The sequence below is a fragment of the Sapajus apella genome, unplaced genomic scaffold, assembly GCF_009761245.1.
Source record: "Sapajus apella isolate SASKATOON/1434 unplaced genomic scaffold, GSC_monkey_1.0 scaffold41, whole genome shotgun sequence".
Taxonomy (NCBI): Eukaryota; Metazoa; Chordata; class Mammalia; order Primates; family Cebidae; genus Sapajus; species Sapajus apella.
In genome coordinates, this window is record NW_022436981.1 from 5,771,652 (window position 1) to 5,795,309 (window position 23,658).

At 40.3% G+C, this 23,658-nt stretch overlaps 1 protein-coding gene across 2 annotated transcripts in view; it reads left to right on the forward strand.

Moving 5' to 3' along the window:
- Positions 1–23,342, forward strand: part of ADGRF2 (adhesion G protein-coupled receptor F2) — a 42,952-nt gene extending 19,610 nt beyond the window's left edge. Inside the window, exons 2-10 of one of the 2 annotated variants that reach the window (XM_032299635.1) lie at positions 2,515–2,615; positions 6,927–6,969; positions 7,854–8,005; positions 8,954–9,187; positions 10,115–11,476; positions 14,983–15,024; positions 18,268–18,327; positions 21,132–21,208; positions 22,423–23,342. In XM_032299635.1, the coding sequence (XP_032155526.1) occupies positions 2,544–2,615; positions 6,927–6,969; positions 7,854–8,005; positions 8,954–9,187; positions 10,115–11,476; positions 14,983–15,024; positions 18,268–18,327; positions 21,132–21,179 (2,013 nt within the window). In that variant the 5' untranslated portion in view covers positions 2,515–2,543 and the 3' untranslated portion in view covers positions 21,180–21,208; positions 22,423–23,342. The remainder of the gene's footprint in view (positions 1–2,514; positions 2,616–6,926; positions 6,970–7,853; positions 8,006–8,953; positions 9,188–10,114; positions 11,477–14,982; positions 15,025–18,267; positions 18,328–21,131; positions 21,209–22,422) is intronic. The other variant, XM_032299636.1, reaches the window with a different exon arrangement.
- Positions 23,343–23,658: the final 316 nt, after the last annotated feature.

Sequence of the window (23,658 nt, forward strand, 5' to 3'; positions counted from 1 at the left end):
CATTTCAGTACTGATGTAATTGCTTTATTTTTCTTAATATGAATCACATGAAGTGACTTATTTTTAGGTTGGATGTTCTTGACAGGTAAACCTTTTCTGAGATAAATGTCTATAATAAAAGTTTTTAGCTTAGGATATGTGAAACCAACATTTCAAACATTTGTTTGAGAGGCAAGAGTTATACTCCAACTACCCCTGCTGACCTGGGAAAGGGAGGTCAGAGCCACTAGACACCTGTGGCTTTTCACCAGAAAATGAGGACGGTGGCTGTGGCGGATGGGAGGTGGGTGGAACAAAGATTAGATTTGAGCTACTGTTTTGCCACTTTCTGTTTCATAGAACTGGAAAAAAAGCTAATGACTGTGGTTTAATGTCAACAACTCTGAAAGAAAAATAGTTTTATTCAAGCCCAGATTAAAACATGCCACTTAATTTAAAGAGCAAACAGTTTTATAAGCTGAGTTTTTTAAAAAGTCAACTTTAAGAAACGTTTCTTCTTAAAAGAAATTAGATAAGGCTAAAAAATACACTAGAAATTAAAATCACACTGTTGCTGAAACATGGGAAAAGACAGCATGTTAGAGTTGTGATCCTCAGTTATTTTATTACAAGGTAGATTTGAGAAGTAAAGAAAATGTTAGAAACTTCTGGACTCTGAGCAGGAGCATAACTATCAAAAAAGGCCATCCTGCAAAGTATAATGAAAGTCGCTTCCACTGAGAACACAAAGCCCTCATTTGGACATAACGGAAATGTAATTTCAGTAATAGTCAAAAGCATTTTTGATAAAAATTAATATTTAAAATGGAAAGCAAAATGACAATGTAGTAAACACATTTTCAACATATTACATTAAAATTTTAAGCAAACAGAATGCGTTTCATCCTGATTTGTAGAACTCAGCTGATCATACAACTTCTTTTTTAAAAAATCTGCTTGAGTTTCTGAGCTGACTAGTGCTAACATTATGAAAGTTTGTTGTCTGTATCATTCCCTAAATCATTTTTTTAGATTTAGTTTTAGTTAAGAAAAAGAACATTTTGTATGATAAGAATTTTGAAAGATAAAATCAACTTGATTCAGAAAAACATGGAGTCTTAGGTGTCGTGAGCATTATGTCATCAAATTCATCAATGGCTTTAATGTTTTCCAATTTGGATTATTTTGCCCAAAGTAGTAATTGCATTGGTGGTAATTCTGATAGGTCAGTTTGATGATTTTTATACCATAATTTTCATCTGTTTGAATAACTTAGGAATAAAGAATGAAAATGTGGCTAGAAATTTTACTTGAAATTGTGTGTCCATCTGTGTTGCTACAAAATACATTTAAAGTGATGGGTAACAAAGGGACCTCTTTGTGTAAGAACTACAAATGTTTGGACAGCTGTATTAATAATAGGCTGAGATTGGCAATATGAAATATTTTAAATAATCATTGGATTTCTGTGAAATTTTAGCTAGGCAAGTATTTCAATGGAGGAAACATGATTGGAAAATGCATTTTACCAAGTCTTTAAAGTAATGACATTGTTTCCTATGGAATTATGCATGACAGGGCTAGAGTACTTCTTGGCTGAAAATGGTCAAATAGCAAATATAAACCATTGTAATTGCTTCTGGCCTTTGTTGATAACATTCAAATCTTCTGAATCCTTTTATCTACAAATGAAGAAACAGCAAATAGCTTTCAGGGATGATCTCAAGTGAAGATAAAAAATAACGTTATTATTAAAGTGTAATATTAAAGTTTTTAGCTTAGGTGAGTCGTCTATAGAGCACAGACCCAGATGCAAATTATCAGCTCTTCTGACACACCACCCCTCCATCCTTCCTCCCTACCTTCCTCTTCCTTACTGAATATACTATGTGCCGACCATGTGTCAAGCCCTGTTCTATGTGTCAAGAAATCAGTTTTGATATCAGTTCTGGTAGAATTAATGATAAAGAGACCATGTGCAAGATCAGTTTTGAAGAAATCACCGGTTACCTATGAACATATATCTCCAGAGTTAGGTGAGAATGAGGAATAATAGGCCAAGCCTCTTCAAAAGATATTTCTAGGCTGAATTTGCCCACAGGAACCCCAGCTCATCTTCTGTTGCCACCCACACATTTCTCAGCTCTGCCTAACCCAGGGACTGAACCATCATTCCTGATCCCTGAACACAGGCTGTTATTTATTGTATCCATGCAGGCAAGGTGAAATCTGGCAGGCAGTACCTACCTTTGGAGGGATTCCCATGTTAGGAGTGACATGCAAGCCAATAGCAGAGGGTGGGGAATATCTCAGCGATTGCCTGTGCCTCCCAATGCGTCCTGTGCTCTCACTACAGCCTCTTAGAGAATGAAGTCAATGGGAGGCCACAGGACACCACCTCTGGAGCAGAGAAATCTTAGTAGATAGCATGGAAGACGGCCCAGTCTCATAGGTGAACTGAATGGGTCTGCAGTGGCATGGAACCTATGAAAGCTCCAGGTTGGAGACATTTTGCCTTTTTATTTATTTTTGTAGAAACAAGAAAGTCAGCTGTGTGGAAGACAATGACTCATACACTTGTGCTGTACTACTTGGTGTTTCTTTTGCCCACAGAGTCCTGTAGGACATTGTACCAGGTAAGAAAAGGGGAAGGGATGGAGGATGAACTGGTGGGGAAAGCAAATGGGCAATAAAATCTGTCAGGTAATTAGCTCTTGGTTACCAGAGAGCTGAAGTGTAGAGAAGAGATGGTGATAGAGTGACTGGCCCAGCCAGAAGTAATTGCAACTACAGCTAACCAAAACCCACATTAGTCAATAGCTACACATTGTTTTTCTCTCAAATTTTACCGTGAGTTCCTGAGATGAAATGAGGCTTAAGTGATTAAGAGTAACAAACACTTTGTTCTGTATCATCTGATAGTGAATGTTTCAGTTGCTCATAACCAGGTTGGTACAGTTTCCTTGTGGCACTTGAAAATGTGGGGGTGGTAAGGGTTGTCACAATGACCAGGAGGTATTAGTGGCATTTAGAGGCAGGTTGTAGGAATGGTCTGGCAAAATGAAGCATTGTCCCATCCAAAATGGCAATAGCATCTCCTATGAGAAACCTGATAGTGAACACCATGAATGGGCTAGAAGGAGCATTGAGCAACAAAGGCAATAGTTAAGCAAAGTCTCACTGGGACGGAGTTTGTGGCAACGCACTGTTTTAAATTTTGTAGGACGGGGTCCTATGGCTCTTTCTGAAATATTTTCCCTCACACCATAAGTCGTTTTAATTTCCCTGTTAGTTACTCATTAAAATAAAGTGTGGAGGAGCACTGAGAGAGAATACATGAGAACATTATGAGCATTTTCTTAAGAGAGTACTATTACTTGACCACAAGTTCTGGAAGGGAGCTTTGAGATCAACTGGCAAACTCCACTCCCTTATTTTGCAGTCGGGGAGATGGAGACCCATGGTGTGGGATGTGATTTGCTTGAGGTACATACTTATTCAGTTACAGGGCCAAGGCCAGAACCCCTGTTTTCAGATTTTCAGCTTCTTGATCTTTCCATTTTAATGTATGTCTTCTTAACAAGAGCTTCCTTAGGAAAAAATGACTTTGGAAGTTCCTTCCGAGAGTTTTTCAAATGATATTTACATTACCCTCAAGTTAGTTTGCCTTTGCATAGAAATCTTCTCCATGGCTCCCCTTCCCTGCTAATACTAAACAGGTACCTGGTTTCTGGGAGAAGTTAGAGACTCTTGGAAAGACCATTTTCTGAAGACTATCCAACCCTACAGCTTGTTACTATTTCCTCCTTTCATTGCGTTTCCACATTCTTGCTTTTCTACAAGACAGAATGTGGACAGTAGGCAGAGCATGGGAGATTGGCTTTGTTTCTCTTGATCACTGGGATTTACCTTACTGGGAACATTCTATCCTTCTCTTCTCATTAGACAAGTTGCTGGGTGCTGAGCTGCTTATGCTACTGGCTCCTGACCTGCCTATGCACCCAGGCAGCTCAGCAGGTTGAGCAGGTGGCAGGTTTGCAAGTACCTTTTTTTCACTATATTAGGTTGGGGTCTGTTGATATCCAAAGCTAAAGTGATATATACTGGATGCTACACTAGAAATGAAATAAGCAGAGGAGTATGTGAAGTCTTTTGGCAAATTAGATGGGAAGAAATTAATCAGGTCCTTCCCTTAAGGAAGCAAAGTTTTCAGAACTCCAGGTAAACAGAATATCATGGCTTTCTGTCCACAAACATGATAAATATAATGTGACTTGACTAGAGTTTAATGGACCGAGTATCATCCAGAGGTGTTGACTTATAACTGCATTTATCACATTATATTGAAGACCATGGTCTTATCAAGGTGGGTTTTGAGTATCCTGAGATGCCTGTATTTCCTTCCACTCATCCCCTCTACCTGTTGCACTAGGACACAGGCTGGCTGTTTAGAAAAAGTGGTATTGTAAGAATCAGGAGAGCTAAGTTCTAGTTCTAGCTGTAAGAGGAATTTCCTGCATGGCCTTGTGCAAATCACCGCAATACCAAGCCTCATTTTCCTTAACTGCAAAATAAGAGGGCTGGATTGTATGATCTATAAAGTCTTCCAAAGTTCTGAAACTATTATTTTAGTGTTCTTGTTTCGTGCAAGAACTTTAATTCTTCCACCTATAAAATAAGGTTTGATTCTCTGGACTATAAAATGAAAAGTCATCTTCTATCAGTTGATTTCATGGATATGAATCCTCAGTGATACTCTCTTGACTTTGGAGAGATCCCAAAAGCTTAATTCAGATTCTCCTCAAATTCTTATTTGATAGAGAAAAGAGGGAATATTCAGCCTTGTTTCTTGATAACATAGAGAGAAGTAAGGTTGTGAAGAAGAACTCCATGAGTTGGCATGAACCCCAAGTTAGTCACAGAGCTGCGTCAGTGAATTTCCAATTTCTTCCTCAATGGCTTAGAACTTAGAACTCAAGTTGGATTAATAGGGCCAAGGCTCTTCTCAGCCACTAGGAAACACTATTCTGGTACAGAAACAAGAAAACTGTCTTTCTCTCTTTCCTCACACACACATGCACACATGAATATATATGTCAGTATATATATGCATACTAAAATGTATATATGCATACACACATATGTATAAGACACTGAACTAGCTACTTGGAGGAATATAACGAAGCACAATACACAGTCTATGTTCTTAAGGAACTTGTAATTTAATCAAGGAGTTAATATGTTTCTATAAAAAGATTAGACAGCAAAAAGGCAGATCAGGTGAGAATATGCTGACTGTCGAATGTGTGTATGGCTGCGTGGATGATTCCTATAGGAGCCAGAGGAAAAGATGTATCATTACAGAACTGGATCAGGAAAGACCTCTTGGAAGGGGGAAACTTGAGCTTTATATGTAATCGACATTCAGTAAGTTTATTTTCAGAATAATAACAGTAGTAAATTCTTAAATAGACTTATAGTATTCTTAGAGCCCATTCCTAATGCTTTTCATAGATGAGCTCATTTATTCCTCATAAAAATGCTCTAGGGCTAGTGTCATACAATTATAGCACTGCAGTTCCTACTCTATGGAAGAGGGAAACTGAGGCTCAGGGAGATGAACTTTCCCAAGGCCGCAGATATTGGTGTTGAAATTTGAACCCAGGTTGTCTGTTCCCAGAGCACATCCCTTGACCACTATGTGACACTTTGTCAGTGAATGGTCAGGTATGGTCTTGATGGATGGGATAAGGAGGGGGTTCTAATGGAGATCCTCACAGGATGGGGGAGCTAGGTTTTGGGGGAGTCTTCCTAAGGAAAAAGAATACAATATTATAAATACAAAACTAAGGGGAAAGTGAACATTTATTTAGAATGAGAAAAGGAGTCATAACAAATTTCAAATTTAGAAATTCTGGATAGTATTATTTAGCATTTATTCATTAATAAGCCAATATTTTTGTCAATGAGATGCCCACCTTTTAGTTCCTACATTTTTGACTGCATACTTGCATGATCTTATAATTTTTTTCTATAGAGAGAATAGAAATATTGTTTAGTCTTTCCTCCAGGATTATTGATCAAATTTGTTTCTTATTATTGGTAGTCTAGAAAAGTATCTTTCAGTTTCTAATTTATTATTAGTAATGTCATGTAAACATGACTGTTGTCAAATTTGGGAAAATTCTATCCAATTTATTTCATATATGAGCTGCACAATATCAGGAAACTTAGAATTTTCTTGTTCTGTGAGTAATTGTAAATGTTCTTAGAACCGATGTCACTTAAGTGTTGATGTTCTGATTGTAATGCAGAAGTGACTGGAAACTACGTAAGTATATCCTACTAAATCCAAACTGAATGTATCCCCAGCTTAACTTGTCCACATTCCATAAATGGATACAGCTTCTCTAGTGATACCCAAAATGAGGAAGAGTACGAAGGAGGCTGAATTGAAGTGGCAAAAAATGATGATCTTAACAGATGGCAGGTGGTTAAAACATTTTGCTTTTGAGAATTTAATAAAATATATGATCATGTGAACATGTGAGATCATCTGCTTATTAAGCGTGAGAGGAGAGCAATATGCTCACTGCTAGATCCGCTCCCAGAGCTTTAAAAGGTCCTATATGAGGAAGGGACTTGAGGCTTAACCTTCATCAAGTTCCTGGTGAAACCACCTCTGCTTGTAACATGTTTCCTGGATAGAATATTGACCCTTGTTACTGGAGAGAGAAGTGCTCCTACTAAGTTGCAGTGGGAAAGAAAGTGGTCCAGGCTGAAGGGAAAATGGGGTCACAGAGGGGCCATAACTCATGGACTCAGCTTTGAATGGGCTATTCTGGTATCATAGCTAATTTAACTGTTGTTGTTTGTGACTAAAGTGAGCAGTTGGGCTGGCATATCAATAATTGATTTTGATGTGAATTTTGATTTTCCCTTTCTAGGCTACCAGCAAAAGCAAGGAGAAGGTACATGCCAGGCTACATGGTATGTTGGCAGCAGTTACTTATAACATGGAAGTTTTACTGTCCATCTATTGAAATAGAGGGCCATTCTCAGCCCTCTGTCTTACGGCATGGCAAGTGGAATCCTTGATGACTTGCACGTGGACTCTGATTTTTTTTTTTCCCTTCATATTAAATTGTACCTTTGTCTTTAGGTTTTTTCTTTTTGACTTTTATTTTATGTTTGGGGGTACACATGCAGGTTTGTTACATTGGCAAATTGCATGTCACTGGGGTTTGGTGTACAAATGATCCCACCCAGGTAGTGAGCATAGTACCAGGTAATAAATTGTACCTTTCACCCAAGCCCTGTTCCTCTCTCCACCCAGCACCCTCTGCTTCATCCTTGTCTGAGAATTCTTTGCCATAGATCCTTTGGATTGAGCCCATTCAAACTGGGCCAGTGGCTAGAACAGGTCTGAGAACTCATTGATGATGTGACTTATTATAGAGTTCCTGAGCTGAGAGGCTTTTTAGAGAATATTGGGAGCAGTGGATTCCAAACTAGAGCTGATCCGGGGAGCTTCAGGGATCTGAAGAAGTATTCGGGGGTTCCTGTGAGGGTGTGAGAGTGACCTAGTGGACTGCACGGTGGGTTCGGCCCTCTCACATCACCTGGGACAGTTCCACTTTCATCTGTTTTATGCACTAGAGTTCAGGATAAGATTTTGTTGGAAACAATAAAATTTTGTTGCTGAAATAGATGATGATCACTGATCCATTTCAGTCTTCCTCCACTTTAGGAAGAAAAGACAGTGACATCTGTAGGATTTATGGGCTGTCACTGCAGTGACACCTTGGTGACTGGCCCAGTGGGCCCAGATCCCAGACCTTCCCATCTGATATGGTCTCCTTTCATTTTCCCAGGTGTATGTGAAGGTGTCTGTACAGACAACTCCCAGTGCACTCAACCTTGCCCTCCAGATACTCAGGGAAATATGGGATTTTCATGCAGGAAAAAGACATGGCACAAGCTCACTGACACCTGCCGGACTCTTAACGCCCTCAACATCTTTGAGGTAATATCTTCTCTTTTGCAATATGGATTCTAATGTGGGTTCTATGAGAACAGTGGAGCCTCCCATTAGCAGTGGGTATTGCCCTCAATAAGAGACAGGATGAGCATGGGGCGGGGCAGCATGTAGGGATGATTTTAGGTAAATAGATAAGCACCCACTAACCTTTCTGTGCAAAAATCGCCTTCTAAACTTTGAGCACCTGAAACTCTGTGCCCATAGACTCCAGGCCATGTGAAGAAGCAGGCTGCAGGAGGGCCAGAAGGGGGCCCTCTAAAGCAAGGGTCAGCAAACTTCTTCTGTAAAGTTCCAGAGAGAAATATTCTAGGCTTTGCAGGTCACATGGTCTCTGTTGTGCCTACTCAACTCTGCCATTGTAGCATGAAATCAGCTGTAGACAGTATTTAAATGAATGAGCTGGTTGCATTCCAGTAAAACCTTATTTACAAAACCCAGGCAAGGAGCCTGGGTCTATAGTTTGCCACCCCTGGTTCCCCTCAAAGTGTGGGAACTAGAGTCTGAATCTATGGGAGAATTGTCTATTGCTATTTTCAGTCTTGGTATTCTAGTTGATTCATACAAATCTAGTTTCAAATTTCTGTTTTTAAGATAGACTCATGTCTCATGATTTGCCCTTCATAAATATTACAAATAAGCTTAAATGGCACAAGATATTTCTATATATACAGGTTATCTGAAGTGATATGCTGAAGATAACAGTTGTTCTTTGGGGAGAGGGGAGTTAAAGAGTAGGTAGATGGGAAGTAGGGACTTTTATTTGCTGGTTTGTACAACTTGGTATTGGTCAAGCTATTTGACAGCAGATATGACACTGAAAATGTAAAACAGAAAAATATTATGTTAGGCTGTCCTAAGTTTTAGTAAAGGTATTTTTACATTTAACACAAAAATAAAAATTATAAAAAATTCTTTATTTTTGCCATATCTCAGGAGGATTTATATTTGGTTCAGCCATTTGCAGATAATGTAAAAATCAATGTATATCATGGAAAGCCTGACACCATAACAGATATATTGCTACAAAAGTGTCCCACGGATTTGTCTTGTGTAATTAAAAACATTCAGCAATCTCCCCGGATACCAGGAAACATTGCCATAATTGTGCAGCTCTTACACAACATATCAACAGCAATATGGACAGGCGTTGATGAGACAAAGATGCAGGTGAGTGTCCCTGAATACTTGGTAGGGCATTATCTCAGTGGGAAAGGAATACAGGTTAGTTGGAGTATTCTGTGAGCTTCTTAGGGACTAGAAACCATGTCTTTCCCATCAGTATTTCTAATGTCTAGCAAAGCAAGTGTTCAATAAATCTTCATTAAAGAAAGGATGAATAAATGAATGGGAAAAGTAAACATATTTAATTAACAAATATTTATAGAGAGCACTTAGTACTGTAGTAAACATTGGAGTATGATCTACCAGTGTATCTTTTGGCTATTGAATACATTTAAGAAAAATTCTATGTTCTGGAGAAAGAAAGACTTTTCTTTCTTTCAGTTGTGAGTTAGGATAGGTTACTAAAATGGAAAATAATTGAATGCAAAGAAAACAGCCATACCTATCCACTGCAGATATGTGAAATAGAGCTAGATCCATTTTGTTTGGTTTTGATCTTCAAAGCAAAGGATAGTAAAAGGTAGATTCAGACACCAGGGTGAATTTCCAATTTAGTATGTTCTTGTGCAACAGAGGCTAATCACATGATGGGTTCTCTGAGCAGAGTAAGCAAGTGGCTAGTTTTGCCTAGGTGTGATGTGGAGGGGACGATGAACATGAGCATGTGAAAGGCTACCCAGTGGGCTGGCTTACAAGAGGGCATTGCATAAATGGAGGAGGGCATGGTGAGGCAATTCCTTTGTAGCTCTATCATCTAAGTCAAACTTCAGTGTACCTGCAAGTCACCTGGGGAGTAAGATGCAGATTCTGATTCATTAAGTCTGGGTGTGGCCTGAGATTCTATATTGCCAAGAAGTTTCCAGAGTATGCCTCTGCTGCTGGTTCGAGGAGCACACTTTATAAAAGTGAGTGTTGAATGCGCTGGCAGTTTCAGAGAGTGGCTCAGTACTAATGCTGATTCTTCATTTGCAGAGTTACAGCACCATAGCCAACCACATTCTTAACAGCAAAAGCATCTCCAACTGGACTTTCATTCCTGACAGAAACAGCAGCTCTGTCCTGCTACACTCAGTCAACTCCTTTGCCAGAAGGCTGTACATAGATAAACATCCCGTTGACATATCAGATGCCTTCATTCATACTATGGGCATCACCATATCTGGAGATAACACTGAAAAAAATTTCACTTTTTCGATGAGAGTTAATGATACCAGCAATGAAGTCACTGGGAGAGTGCTGATCAGTAGAGATGAGCTTCGGAAGGTGACTTCACCTTCTCAGGTCATCAGCATTGCATTTCCAACTATTGGGGCTATTTTGGAAGCCAGTCTTTTGGAAAATGTTACTGTAAATGGGCTTGTGCTATCTGTCATTTTGCCCAAGGAACTTAAAAGAATCTCACTGATTTTTGATAAGATCAGCAAGTCAGAGGAGAGGAGGACACAGTGTGTTGGCTGGCACTCTGTGGAGAGCAGATGGGACCAGCAGGCCTGTAAAATGATTCAAGAAAACTCCCAGCAAGCTGTTTGCAAATGTAGGCCAAGCAAGTTGTTTACCTCTTTCTCAATTCTTATGTCACCTCATATCTTAGAGAGTCCGATCCTGACTTACATCACATATGTAGGCCTGGGTATTTCTATTTGCAGCCTGATCCTTTGCTTGTCCATTGAGGTCCTAGTCTGGAGCCAAGTGACGAAGACGGAGATCACCTATTTACGCCATGTGTGCATTGTTAACATTGCGGCCACTTTGCTGATGGCTGATGTGTGGTTCATTGTAGCTTCCTTTCTTAGTGGTCCAGTGACGCACCACAAGGGATGTGTGGCAGCAACATTTTTTGTTCATTTCTTTTACCTTTCTGTGTTTTTCTGGATGCTTGCCAAGGCACTCCTTATCCTCTACGGAATCATGATTGTTTTCCATACCTTGCCCAAATCAGTCCTGGTGGCATCTCTGTTTTCTCTGGGCTATGGATGCCCTTTGGTAATTGCTGGTATCACGGTTGCTGCCACTGAGCCTGGCAAAGGCTACCTACGACCTGAGGCCTGCTGGCTCAACTGGGACATGACCAGAGCCCTCCTGGCCTTCGTGGTCCCAGCTTTGGCCATCGTGGTAGTAAACCTGATCACAGTCACACTGGTGATTGTCAAGACCCAGCGAGCCGCCATTGGCAATTCCATGTTCCAGGAAGTGAGAGCCATTGTGAGAATCAGCAAGAACATTGCCATCCTCACACCACTTCTGGGACTGACCTGGGGATTTGGAGTAGCCACCGTCATCAATGACAGAACCCTGGCCTTCCACATTATTTTCTCCCTGCTCAATGCATTCCAGGTAAGTCAAGATGCTTCTGACCAAGTCCAAAATGAGAAAATTCATGAAGATGTTCTGTGATTAGAAGCTTGTGGCATTAGATTTCTATGTAAAAGCCAATGGATTTGGAATAGCATATAGAGTAGGGAAATAAACTTTTGTTCCAGAAAGATGTGGATTTGGATCCTGATTCTTTCATTTACTAATAATGTGTAACATGATCTTGGAATATTTACTCAACTTTTTCAAGCCATATTTTTGTCATATGTAAAATGAGTGCAATACTGTCCACATTATAGGGGTGTTTGGAAAGTGAAAATGGTGAATGGGAAAGCATCAAGTACTAAAATGATCTAAAGATCACAGACAGCCTAGTAACAGGCTGAATTGTTACGGTTTAAAAATTAAGGAATAACATCTTCCCCAAAATTTAGGTATGTAACTGGAGGTACTAAAGTTTGGACATTTATTACGTTTCCTTCCACTTAAAATTTTTAGATACCATTGAATTTTTAGCTACCAATTTTTCCTATCCTAGAGGCCAGGGGAGGACACTGGGCAGTGCCGTGCTGGAGCTGCCTTGTACTGGGTCACAGGAGCTACCTATTATATTTTCAGGATTTTTCTGAGCTGGTTGTGAACACAGTCATCAGTAACAATTAAATCATATAGACTTGCAATTAAACAAATTGGGTTAAAAGCAAAGGTGATGAATCCTCAGAACTCATCACTTCGTAATTGTTTGTCTACCTTTTCTCTTGAGGTTCTTGGATCTATTGTGTCCACATGGTGGAAACTCTGTACAATGATGTGCTACTGCCCATCTCTTCCTAGATCCGTGCTCAGTGATGTCACAGGGCAAGATTTAAATAGGCCATGGTGGGTGTGATTATACAGATTGGCATGCACTACAAATGAGGAGAGTTTATTGCCATTTACTAGCATATCACTGGATCAGGGCAACCTCTGAGGGAAGAGAGAGAAGAAACACAGATCTACCGAGATGGGAGACACAATTAACTGGGTGGAAAAAGCAGGAGAAGTGGAGTCTTCGGTTAAGAAGAGATGAGGGGCAGCAGAGGAGGCTGATGGAGCAGACAGAGGGGCGAGAATCTAAAACATATTGAGAGGCCCAGACTATTTCTTATAAGGAGGCTTATAAGAATGATAACTTTGTAACCTAATGGACCATGCCAACAGTCTTATTTTTGTAGCAGATACAATAACAAATTTCAGTAATTACCTTGTAGGCTCAGAGTGTTACACAGAAGAACAACCTCATAAAAGCTATATGGAGATTAAGGAGGAAGACTCTTGTAAAGAGTTCCTGGTTCTAGCCCCAGGGGAATATCTGCACTGGTTTTGAAGCCCAACCATCCCCTTCTACTATGGAGGTTTTATAATGGAGTAAATTGCTGCCTCAGCTGCCCACCTTGTCCATCCATAACTTCTGGTTGACATCCTACTCTTGTATTTACTGAGAGGAACTGTGGGCTGAGTGAGTTTTGGGGACCCTCTCATAGCTGCTTTGGTAGGAAAAAAATAAAGCACATATACCAAAACCTTGGAGAATACCTTGAGACTTACCTGTCCAAACTGTGCTTTACCTACTAAAAGAAATGCAAAGAAGCTGCTACTGGTGAATTTTTTTGTATATTCTCTTTTCCCTTCTCAACCAGATACTAAACTTTATGACCAATTTTTTATCCAAATTTTCCGAAATATATTTTGCGTAACTTTCTCTAAGGTGGCATAGGACAATGAAAAGTGATACTAGTGGTGTATTTCCTGGTTACATATTGATGACTATGAAAGTGCAGGTTGCATAATAAAGAAATTAAACACATACATACACTCAAATGCAGTGATACCACATTTATTACTTATTTTGTGCCAAGCATTACGCTTAATATTGCAGATACAAATATAGATAGGCCAACCCCAAGGATTTAAAAATCTTATAAGGAGAGAAATTCCTCTTAGTTGTTTAGCCAAAGAATATTAGCCATTAGTGTATTTGTGGAAAAAAACATGCTGGAATTGTGGTTCCCAGATCTTTAAAAAATGCAATTCCTGGGCCAATTTTATGGAGCACCTGAGTTAAAATGTATTCCTAGTACCAAAATCAGGCTAGACTATATTTATCCCAAGGGGCCTTATAAGAATGATAACTTTGTAACCTAATGGACCATGCCAACAATGATTTTTTTTTGTAGCAGATACAATAACAAATTTCAATAATTACCTTGTAGGCTCAGAGTGTTCCACAGAAGAACAATCTCATAAAAGCTAAATGGAGATTAAGCTTTTGAGGGTTGGACTTGCTGAATAGAAAGGTGTATTTTAGTGTGTCTGGGGGACTGGATTAGCTGCATGGATGTACACTGGTCCCTGTAAGATCCTCCACCATTCATCTGGGCTTTTATTTAGTAGTGGTAGAAGTAGGTTTTCTATGGTATTGTTCTCAGTGATGAATACCAGGTTGTAACATCTTTATGGTGCCAGTTGTATAAAACCCGTGTACCTTAACAGGCCTCTGGGTAGGTAAGAGTTCAAACTCACTTACGATGTCGGAGCAACTTAGCAAGGGTATTCCTAAATAAAAGGTCATTATCTCATCTCCCTTTTCGGGTGAGCCATGGACCAAGTAACTGCACATTTAGGAGAGATACTGTCTAATGAATGTTGCTGTCTATCACATTTTGAACGCTGAATCTCAACTTCCTTTTCCTTAACTGAAAAATGGAACTACAACCTATCCTTCCTTCCTCAAGGGTTTTATTTGCCAATGTATGTGAAAAAGAAGTAAAAACTTCAAATGGACTATAGGTATAGAGGAACAGCCTGTTTTGGGTTTTATATGTTTTTTTTTTTTTTGTATGGAAAATAAAAGATATAAACGCTAATTAATTCCTTCTATATCATCACATTGGGAATACTTGTCATGTGCTTAGAAATTCAATCTATTTAATGTCTTATTAATTTTTTTGAGGATGTATACACTTGACTTTTCTTTGCAGGTTTTATAATATTCTTTGTCGTGGATGAAAGAAGGAGGTTACAGGTGTTATGGGAAGCTGAGCAACAGCTGTTTCTGCTCTTTTCTGTGGAAACTTCTTCTCTTACTTATTGTTCAGGAACTGCAAGCCTGTACTCCATTGCCTAACACCTCCTCTGACTCTCTCTTGGATCATTATATTCAGATGAGAGGCCCAGCTCCCGCTAAGTGCAAACACTTTTAATTTGCCCAACTTAAAAGGAAATTTTAAAAATATTCCTGTATGATGTAGGGACCTTGGTCTCTTTGGTTTACTGAGGTATCTCTACAGTGGCTGGCACATGGAAGATACTCATCAATATTTGTTGAATGAATGAATGTAGGTGTTGTGATCTAAGAATGAAAGATTAAGAGATTTTATAAAATTGTTTTCTTTTTATCAAAATAAGAATTGATAAAAACTGGGAGTATATATTATTATCATCATTATTTTGTAAATGGCTCTTCTTCCCTCTTCCTTGTTTCCCAGGGCTTCTTCATCCTAGTGTTTGGAACCATCCTGGATCCAAAGGTACTGAATTTAAATTCTTCTTGTTGCTTTTTCTGTATTATCAGTTCTTGGCCATATAAAGCTTTCACCTCAATCATTTGTACAGATGCATGAAGCCTGCATCACTGCTGTTTACAATGCAAATGATATTGACCAGCTTGCAAGTTCCTGTGGGAATAAATGTTTTATGTACATTAGTGGTGATTCTTAAAGCAATTGTGGATATTACTATTTTCAATTTTACAGATGAGGAAACTGAGACTCAGAGTGAATAGCTTGCTCAAGATCACTACAGAAGCCCACTCTGATTAGTTGAAGCAGAAAAAGAACTTATTAAATCTCACAATTATTATCTTTGGGAGGGTCTCTTCGGCTTGAAGTTTTGGAGGCTGTACTCCAAGAATAGTTGCCAATGCACAGCACAGAAATGCTCCACAAGAGATACCATTGCTCTTCCCCACTTTGCTGGGCACAGATAGCACAGCTCACCAGGCAGAGTTGCTGCTACTGCTGCCTGGGAGATCACCTCACCCTGCCTGATGGTACACCAGCACCTGTATTCATGCATAGTCATGTCTGATTGGCTGAGCTCAGGTCACATGGTAACGTCTTACCTGCAAGTTTGGATAGAAGAGTGAGTTCCTATTTCTATCTTGAACAACATTGGAGTCAAGAAAAGGAACTCTTCAAATACAAATGAGCCTAGGTAGTTGATGAGTGTAGAAAACAAATAAAAACCAAGCAAATGAACACACCCTCAAACGTTTATTCAGGCTTCTAAGATCACCCTCTTTCCATTGTACCATACTACCTTCTGGAAAAGGCAAAGCAAACAACCCTCTCAGATATAAATACAAATCCCTTCTGTCAATTAAGGTAAATAAATAAATAAAAATGAAAAGGAACGATACCAGGTTGGATTTACAAAACAAAACAAAAACCCCCAAACAAATAAAAGCATAATTCACTCCCTCCTCCAAGCACCGCACCTTCACTGCAGAGATTTTGTTTGTTTACTTATTTGTTTTTTTACTAAATAAGAATACCTGTATTCAGCTGGCAAGACTTAGAGAAAAGAACGTTAATTTTTTTTTTGAGACAGGATTTCACTCTGTTGCCCTTGCTGTAGTGCAGTGGCACCATTACAGCTCACTGCAGCCTTAACCTCTCGGGCTGAGGTGATCCTCCCACCACAGCCTTCGGAGTAGCTGAAATTACAGACACATGCTACCACACCCAGCGAATTTTTATAAGTTTTTATAGAGACAGGGTCTCCCTGTGTTGCCCAGATTGGTCTCTAACTCCTTGAGCTCAAGGGATACACCCACTTTGGCCTCCCAAAGTGCTGGGATTATAGGAATGAGCTACTGTGCTTAGCCAACTGCTGTAATAGTCTATCAAATTAGTATCAAAGTTTTGTGAAAAGGTCAGGAGATTGAGACCATCCTGGCCAACATGGTGAAACCCTGTCTCTACTAAAAAATGCAAAAAATTAGCTGGATGTGGTGGCATGTTCCTGTAGTCCAAGCTACTCAGGAGGCTGAGGCAGGGGAATCGCTTGAACCCGGGAGATGGAGGTTGCAGTGAGCCGAGATCATGCCACTGCACTCCAGCCTGGCTGACAGAGTGAGACTCCATTTCAAAAAAAAAAAAGGTTTATGAAAGAGGAATTTCACTATGGTCCTTTCATTGTCTTATGAGGATACCATATAAATCTAGTAAACATTATTCAGAGGAGAAAAAGTATTTGTCTTGATATTTTCATGTACTCAGTTGGAATGCAGAGAAAATAATGCTTTCTCTGCCTTCTCCATTAGATTATGGCAAAGCACAAATGTAATTTTGAGGGTAAAAACACAAAACACTTAAAAGTATTGCCCGGTCATATGCCACAGGGCTCTGTTTCTATTATTCATAAGACCACAACTAATATCTGTTGCCAGAGTACCAGCAGCAGCATTTTTACTTAGTTTACCAGTATTAGGTGAGATGTGCAAAGACCTCCAAGCCATGGAACCTTCTATCACGATCAAAACCTCTTACCTTAACAATTATGATATAAAAGGTAAATACTTAAAAGTGTCACAGGCCCATACATGATTCATTGACCAAAATTTGTATAAACCAGTAGTCTTCAAACTTTTAGGATTAGTAAACTACAGTGAGCATAGTCCCCAGATGTGTTCATTATTAACTTAAAAAGTGTTATGTATATTATGAAACCTCAGAGTAAAAAAATGGTGAGAACAAAGAAATGTAAGTAGAAGTGCCAATGTATCTTCACAAATCCCAATGGGCCCTTGAGTGCACCGTCCTCCAACCCTGTGGGGTAGTTTGAGGTCTGTATATAACAAGGAATATGGCGTCTGCAGGAAAGGGAGAAGGCACCCTGAGTTGAAGGACTTTGGCATATGTGAATTGTGAACATAGAACTTCTACAAGGCCTTGGAAGGTGAATAATATTTTGTATAGCAGAAAGGAAAAGAGAAAAGAAGGGGGCCTGTATTCAGCAGATAAGACATAGAGAAAAGGACAGGATGATCTAGTTAGGAAACATGAATTTCATGGACTGTTGCTATATTTAATAGCACTTTTTTTTTTCTGGGATTGGGTGTTACTCTGTCACCAAGTCTGGAGTGCAGTGGCGAGATCTCCGCTCACTGCACCCTCCACATCCTGGGTTCAAGCAATTGTCCAGCCTCAGCCTCTTGAGTAGCTGGGATTACAGGTGTCCACCACCATGCCTGGCTAATTTTTGTATTTTTAATAGTTGGGGGTTTCACTATGTTGACCAGCCTGGTCTCGAACTCCTGACCTCAAGTGATCTACCCATCTTGGCCTCCCCAGGTGATGGGAGCATAGGACATGAGCCACCATGCCCAGTTGTAGAGTACTTTTTTCCTCTAGAAAAGGTGGTTTGAATAATCAACAAACCATGAGAAACAACTACTTAAGTGCTCCATAAAAATAATGCCAAAGCTATGTCAAGGAATCCTAAAACTTGTGGCAAACTATTTCTCAGCCATTAGGTTCATATTTAAGGCCCTGAAAATGAGTATCCTGTGCCACTTCCACCTCTCTTGTCTCTCCCCATCTTTCCACCTTTTTCAGGACTGCTCCACCAGGTCACTGATCCCTCCATACCCCTCCAACAGAACCTAGCTGCTAACACACAGTACCTGGCCACAACATCTGCCAGGCTCAAGCATATGTGTTATCTTCTTACAGTCTTTTAATTCTTAACTTCTTTTGTTAAATATCCAGATAAGAGAAGCCTTAAAGGGTCGAGTAGCCTCTGCAAAATGGAGCTCCAGAATATCAGAGGTAAAGTTTTCATATTCATTTTTGTATTTAAAAGTGTAATGAGATAACGACGTTGGAGTCTCTGCCATGTAGATGTTGCTAACACTCTCTCATCTTAACTCTGCAATGTGGATTTCCCAGAAGCACTGGGTGCCTCTTGAACAGTTCATTTCAAGAGTTTCTGGAGTATGGGGGACACATCCGAAGAGATGCAAGTAAACTTACATGAATTTGGAGGACAGTGAGAAGATGGCAGGCGTTGGAGGGTGAACCTCAAACCACATAGTAGGAGAGCAGGTGATGAAAGTAATGAGAGAAGTCTTAGGTTCCCGTGACATCTCACTTGTTCTCTATGACTCCAATCAGTTGGCTCACATCCAACGTGTACAAGCTCCAGGGAAACAAATTCTGATCTTACACAAAGAACTACTCAAGAGGGGCCAGTTGCCATGGTGACTGAAGGGGCTTAAGTGGGCTTGGGGCCGGCTCAGGGTTGCTGTAGAGAAGATGCAGTCATTGGACAGCAGGCTGGACTATAACAGGGCCTCTAACTTATCTTCTAGTCCCGTGACTTAGAAATAAATTATTTTTATGAAAAGAATGAGAGCCATGAACTGTTTTGAGTGAGGGAAAAACTGTTGCTCAATTTTTTTAAAAAAAGTCTTTTAAATGGCAGCAAAAGGAGATTCAGGGTTGGCCCAAGGAATACACCTGCAACAAGTGCAGAGGTGATCTAGAGCTTCTGAGGCCAATGTCTGATAGGGTCCACACCCCTGTCATGGACTGGGGCTTCAGGGGATCTGCATGGAGAGGGGCTAATTGATGGGGCTGGGCACCCTGTAGCCCTGAGAGCAGTGTTGCCCCATCCTTGTTCCTTGCCTTTCTGTTCCCTCTCCTTTGATTTCTTTAGCCTTCCTCTTCTCTTCTTTTTCTTCCCTTTTCCTACTCCTTTTTGCCTGACTCTTACCCAACCCTTGGTCTTGTTTTTAATCTTTTGTCCCCATATCTGGGAGTCTGCTGGTTTCTCTGTACTCCTTTCAGCGTTTTTTTAAAAAAAAAAGAGCCAAAGTTTAATGCAAACAGACATTAATAATGTCAAAAGCAATGGTTCTGAACCTGGGCTACACATTAGAATCAACTGGGAAGCTTCAAAAAGTGGAGTTGCCTGGGTCACATCCCTGGAGATTCTCATTTGATTGGTCTGGAGTGTGGCTTGGATTTGGGGGTTTTAAAAGCTTCCAAGATGATTCTAGTGTACAGTCAAGGTTAAGGGTCATCCATCTGAAGCCTTCCTGAAGTATTCTGGCATTGTAAATATTTGTCTCCAACCAGCATCCCCGATGGAAGTACTCTCCTCCTTCACTCTGGTCTGCCATGGTGCTCTCAAGAGAGAGGCCTGACTCTCTCAATCCCTTCCAATTTAGCTTTGCTGCTTTCCTTGTGTGTTTTCAGGATTGATCCATTGAGGCTATCATAGAGAAATTCTGCTCTTCAGTGTTATAAAATCGTAGTCATTTCCTCCACTTCTCTTGGGTTTTATGTGACTGAAAACTTAAAATAATATCCAGCATTTTATGAGTAGTTGTCAATTGTCTGAGTGTTCTCGATGCTGGCTACACCTTAGAAATACCGAGGGAGCTTTAAAAGTATACTACTTTCCAGGCCCCAACCAAGAAAAATTAAATCAGAAACTCTGGGAGGTAGGGCCTAAGCATTATTGTAAAGCGCCCCAGTGATTCTAATGTGCTGCCTGGGCTAACAATCACCAGCCTAGGTACTAGGTAAATTTATCCTAATTTCTTGCAATTCCCCCTTCATTTATTGCTCACTAACGTTAGGCCACTGCCTGCAGTGAGTTTTATCAACCCTGCTCGGAGGACAAAAGTAGGTGTTTCATCTATCCTCTTCTCTTCTGCTTTGTAGGCCTCTAATCCCTAGGGAGCAATCTTCTGTAGTCCAGATTCAACGCTCCTCCTCAGGCACCTGCTTGGGTAGTATCAGCCCTGCTCCCCCAACCCAGCATAATAAATTTGCTTGTCTGTGTTCATTTTATATCTGATGTGATGAATTGGCCTGTGTTTATACGGTAATAATTCTACCAGTGAGTTAATGTATTAGCTATCTTAGGCAACACATTCCTAAAATGCTAAGACATGCTTTGGACACAGACGCTTTGCAAGGGGATGACATTAATGCTGAGGATTTCAGCAGACCAGCTGAGAAGGAGCTATTTGAGAGCTTGGAGCCATTTTGCTGTCTTTCTCTCTTTCTCCATGCCACTCAATGCCTTCTCCACTGTCCACCACCCTCCCAAATTAGGGGCTCCTTCAGTAGGCAGAGACAGGCCAGGACAACAGGAGGAGGATCTCTCACAGCAGCCTGTTCCCATATTGTCAGTGGTTCTGATATAAAGAAGGAAAGGAGAGGAAAATGTGAAGGAATAAAAGGAATTGCTGTCAATCACAATTCCCCAGGTGCTTTGAATAATTGTGAAACAGACTAATAATTACATAATTGGTCATTGGACAGCAGGCTGGACTATAACAGGGCCTCTAACTTATCTTCTATTCCTGTGACTTAGCAACAATTTATTTTTATGAAAAGAATGAGAGCCACGAACTGTTTTGAGTGAGAGAAAAACTGTTGCTCAATTTTTTAAAAAAAAGTTTAAATGGCAGCAAAAAGAGATTCAGCGTTGGCCCAAGGAATATACCTGCAACAAGTGAAGAGGTGATCTAGAGATCACCTATGGACCACCAATTGTGTAACTGAAAACAGACTAATAATGATACTTAATAAATGCAATTATACTTTGTCTCCAACAGAATGTTTCTTCCGAATTCTCTTGTCATCCCACCAAAGGGCCAAGTTAACAAACCAGGCTGCATCCCTAACCTGGGAGGTGAGTGCAAAGCAAGGGGTTCCCATATATGTCATAGATGGGACATTTCTTTTAAAATTGCAACTTGATTAATTATAATTAGAAATGATTTCTCTTCATTAAAAGGATTCTCCTATACAGTCTATTCTCAGCTAGCTATGGTTGGAAATATGTTCAGACTTCAAATTCTTAGGCTGCTGAATTTTTTTTGTCCCTGAATAGTAAGCAGGCATGTCTGAAAATGCTTTTAAATTAGACTAGGTGTCTTTTAGATGAGAGTGAGCAGAGGTGCCTATTCTACTTATCTGCTTCCTCTCTTCAATCTTCTCTCTTGTTCTCTATCCCAGGACATCCTATATGATATCAGCAGTATCCCCAAATTTCCCATTGTGGCCCCTTCATTTTCCCTAGCCTCAGAAGATTAAGGTATTATGATAAATAATATCTGTGAAATGCCTCAGAGTTGATGGAGAAGTTTATTTACATTTGAGATCTCAGAGAAAGGAAAAGATGTACAGAAAAACAGGTAGAGAAAGGAGCCACGGGGGAAACAAATTCAGAGACATAAAGACAGAGGGACATGGTGACTAGAAGAGAGCCATCTAGATACAAAACATGTGTAGACACATGTCTTCCAATCTGGTGTCTCCACATCCCTCTGGATCTAGAGAGGGAAAAGAGAGGGAGACAGAGGAACCCACATTGAGATATTCACATTCATAGGGAGACAGAGACAGAGAGATGCAGGGAGATGGTAAGAGATGCATTGGGACACCCAGAGAAATGCAGGGAAAAAAAACCCAAAACAACCAAAGAGATTGACTCACAGAGACACATACAGAGTGACAGAAGCAGAACAGAGAAAGGTGCCCTCAGCGCTATGTAGAGAGGGCCTCCCACCCCTCATCCCAACACATCTAGGCTCCAGCAGCATTTGTGCCTTTCTACAGCAGTCCAGAGCCTTGTATAAAAAATGGGTCTTTCCCAAGAAGTGTTACAGCGAAAAGGAGGTTGTCCAGCTTAGAGAAAGACAAGGTGTGTAATTCAGCATTTTTGGGCAACAGGAAAGACTACTCTCTGGATTCCAAGGTGGCTTAAAGGGAGGAGACTCTTCATTGGCCATAAGGGACATACCCAAATGGGCTCATTGTTCAAGAGCTTATAATGCAGATGTTGGAAAGCCTACGAGTCTTGCTACTTGTACATTAAAGCTGTGATCTTCTGTTCTTGACAAGGTTGTATATTCCAGGAATGGCAGAACCCAAAGGAGAAATGTGCTCATTCCTGTCCTCTTGCCTTGGGAGAATATGTAGGAAGCTCACACACTGTGGTGCTGATGGAGGAGGGCGTGATGTGCAGAAAGGATGAAAGGCTTCTCTGTCTAAGCTGTTCTGGGCTACTAAACATTTCTCGTCCATCAACTGTACATATCTACATATATGTCATGCTGGACAGCTGCAGCGAGCAAAAAGACAAAGGAGGCCACAATTGTGGTTTTTATTGGGGCCTCCATCTCTATGCTGTTGGTTCACATTTGTCTTCAGAAAGCAAGCTCTGGCTTATCTTGGCAAAGGCGGCCTGGGATTTCACCTGGCTGGATTCTGTGTGTTGCTGAAGGAGGAACCCTCACGAATACTCACAAAGAGTTGGGCTGACTCTAAGTAGCTCATTGCTGATTTTTTTTTTCTCAAAAGGAATCCACTGCCAGTATATTCCACTTTTTCAAATTTAAATTGATTGGATGGTCAACCTGGTTTGGGCTTAGATACAACTTCCTTGGCCATGAACCAAGGGGAAAAGCATAGAGCTTTTGAGACAGAGAGATGCCTGTTTTCCGTTAAGGAGATGGAAGCCTGGAATTGTGAGTCAACGCTAATCAAGGACTGAGCCAGACGTAGAAACCCAAGTCTGCTGATGCCCAGCCATGGACTTCCTCTTCAAGACCATGTAGCCACTGAAAGGCCTTCTGCCTACACTGACAACGTAAGCTCAATCATCATGAACAATATGCTTTTTTGATACATGGATTTGGGGAGAAGAAATATCATGTTTCCAATTCAGAGCTCTCATTTTCTTAATTTGTATGTAAACAAACTCAACATTCAAACTAGGTGTTACCCAATAGAACAGTACTGCAGGTAGAAGCTCTTTGAGGGGGAAAAAAAGCCTCTTTACAAAGCAAGCACACAGATGACTGCAGTAGCATCTAACTAGCAGATAAAGGCAAAGGGACAATGGGCAGCCTCTAATAATCCCAACAAGAAGTCAGTATTAACGATGTTTCATTACAAAGGAGAAAGTGAGGCATACTTTGTCATTGAGTGCAGTCTCTCCCTTCCTCCCTCCCTCCCTCCCTCCCTCTCTCTCTCTCTTTCTTTCTCTCTCTTTCTTTCTTCTTTCTTTCTTCCTTTCTTTCTTTCTCTTTCTTTCTTTCTTTCTTTCTTTCTTTCTTTCTTTCTTTCTTTCTTTCT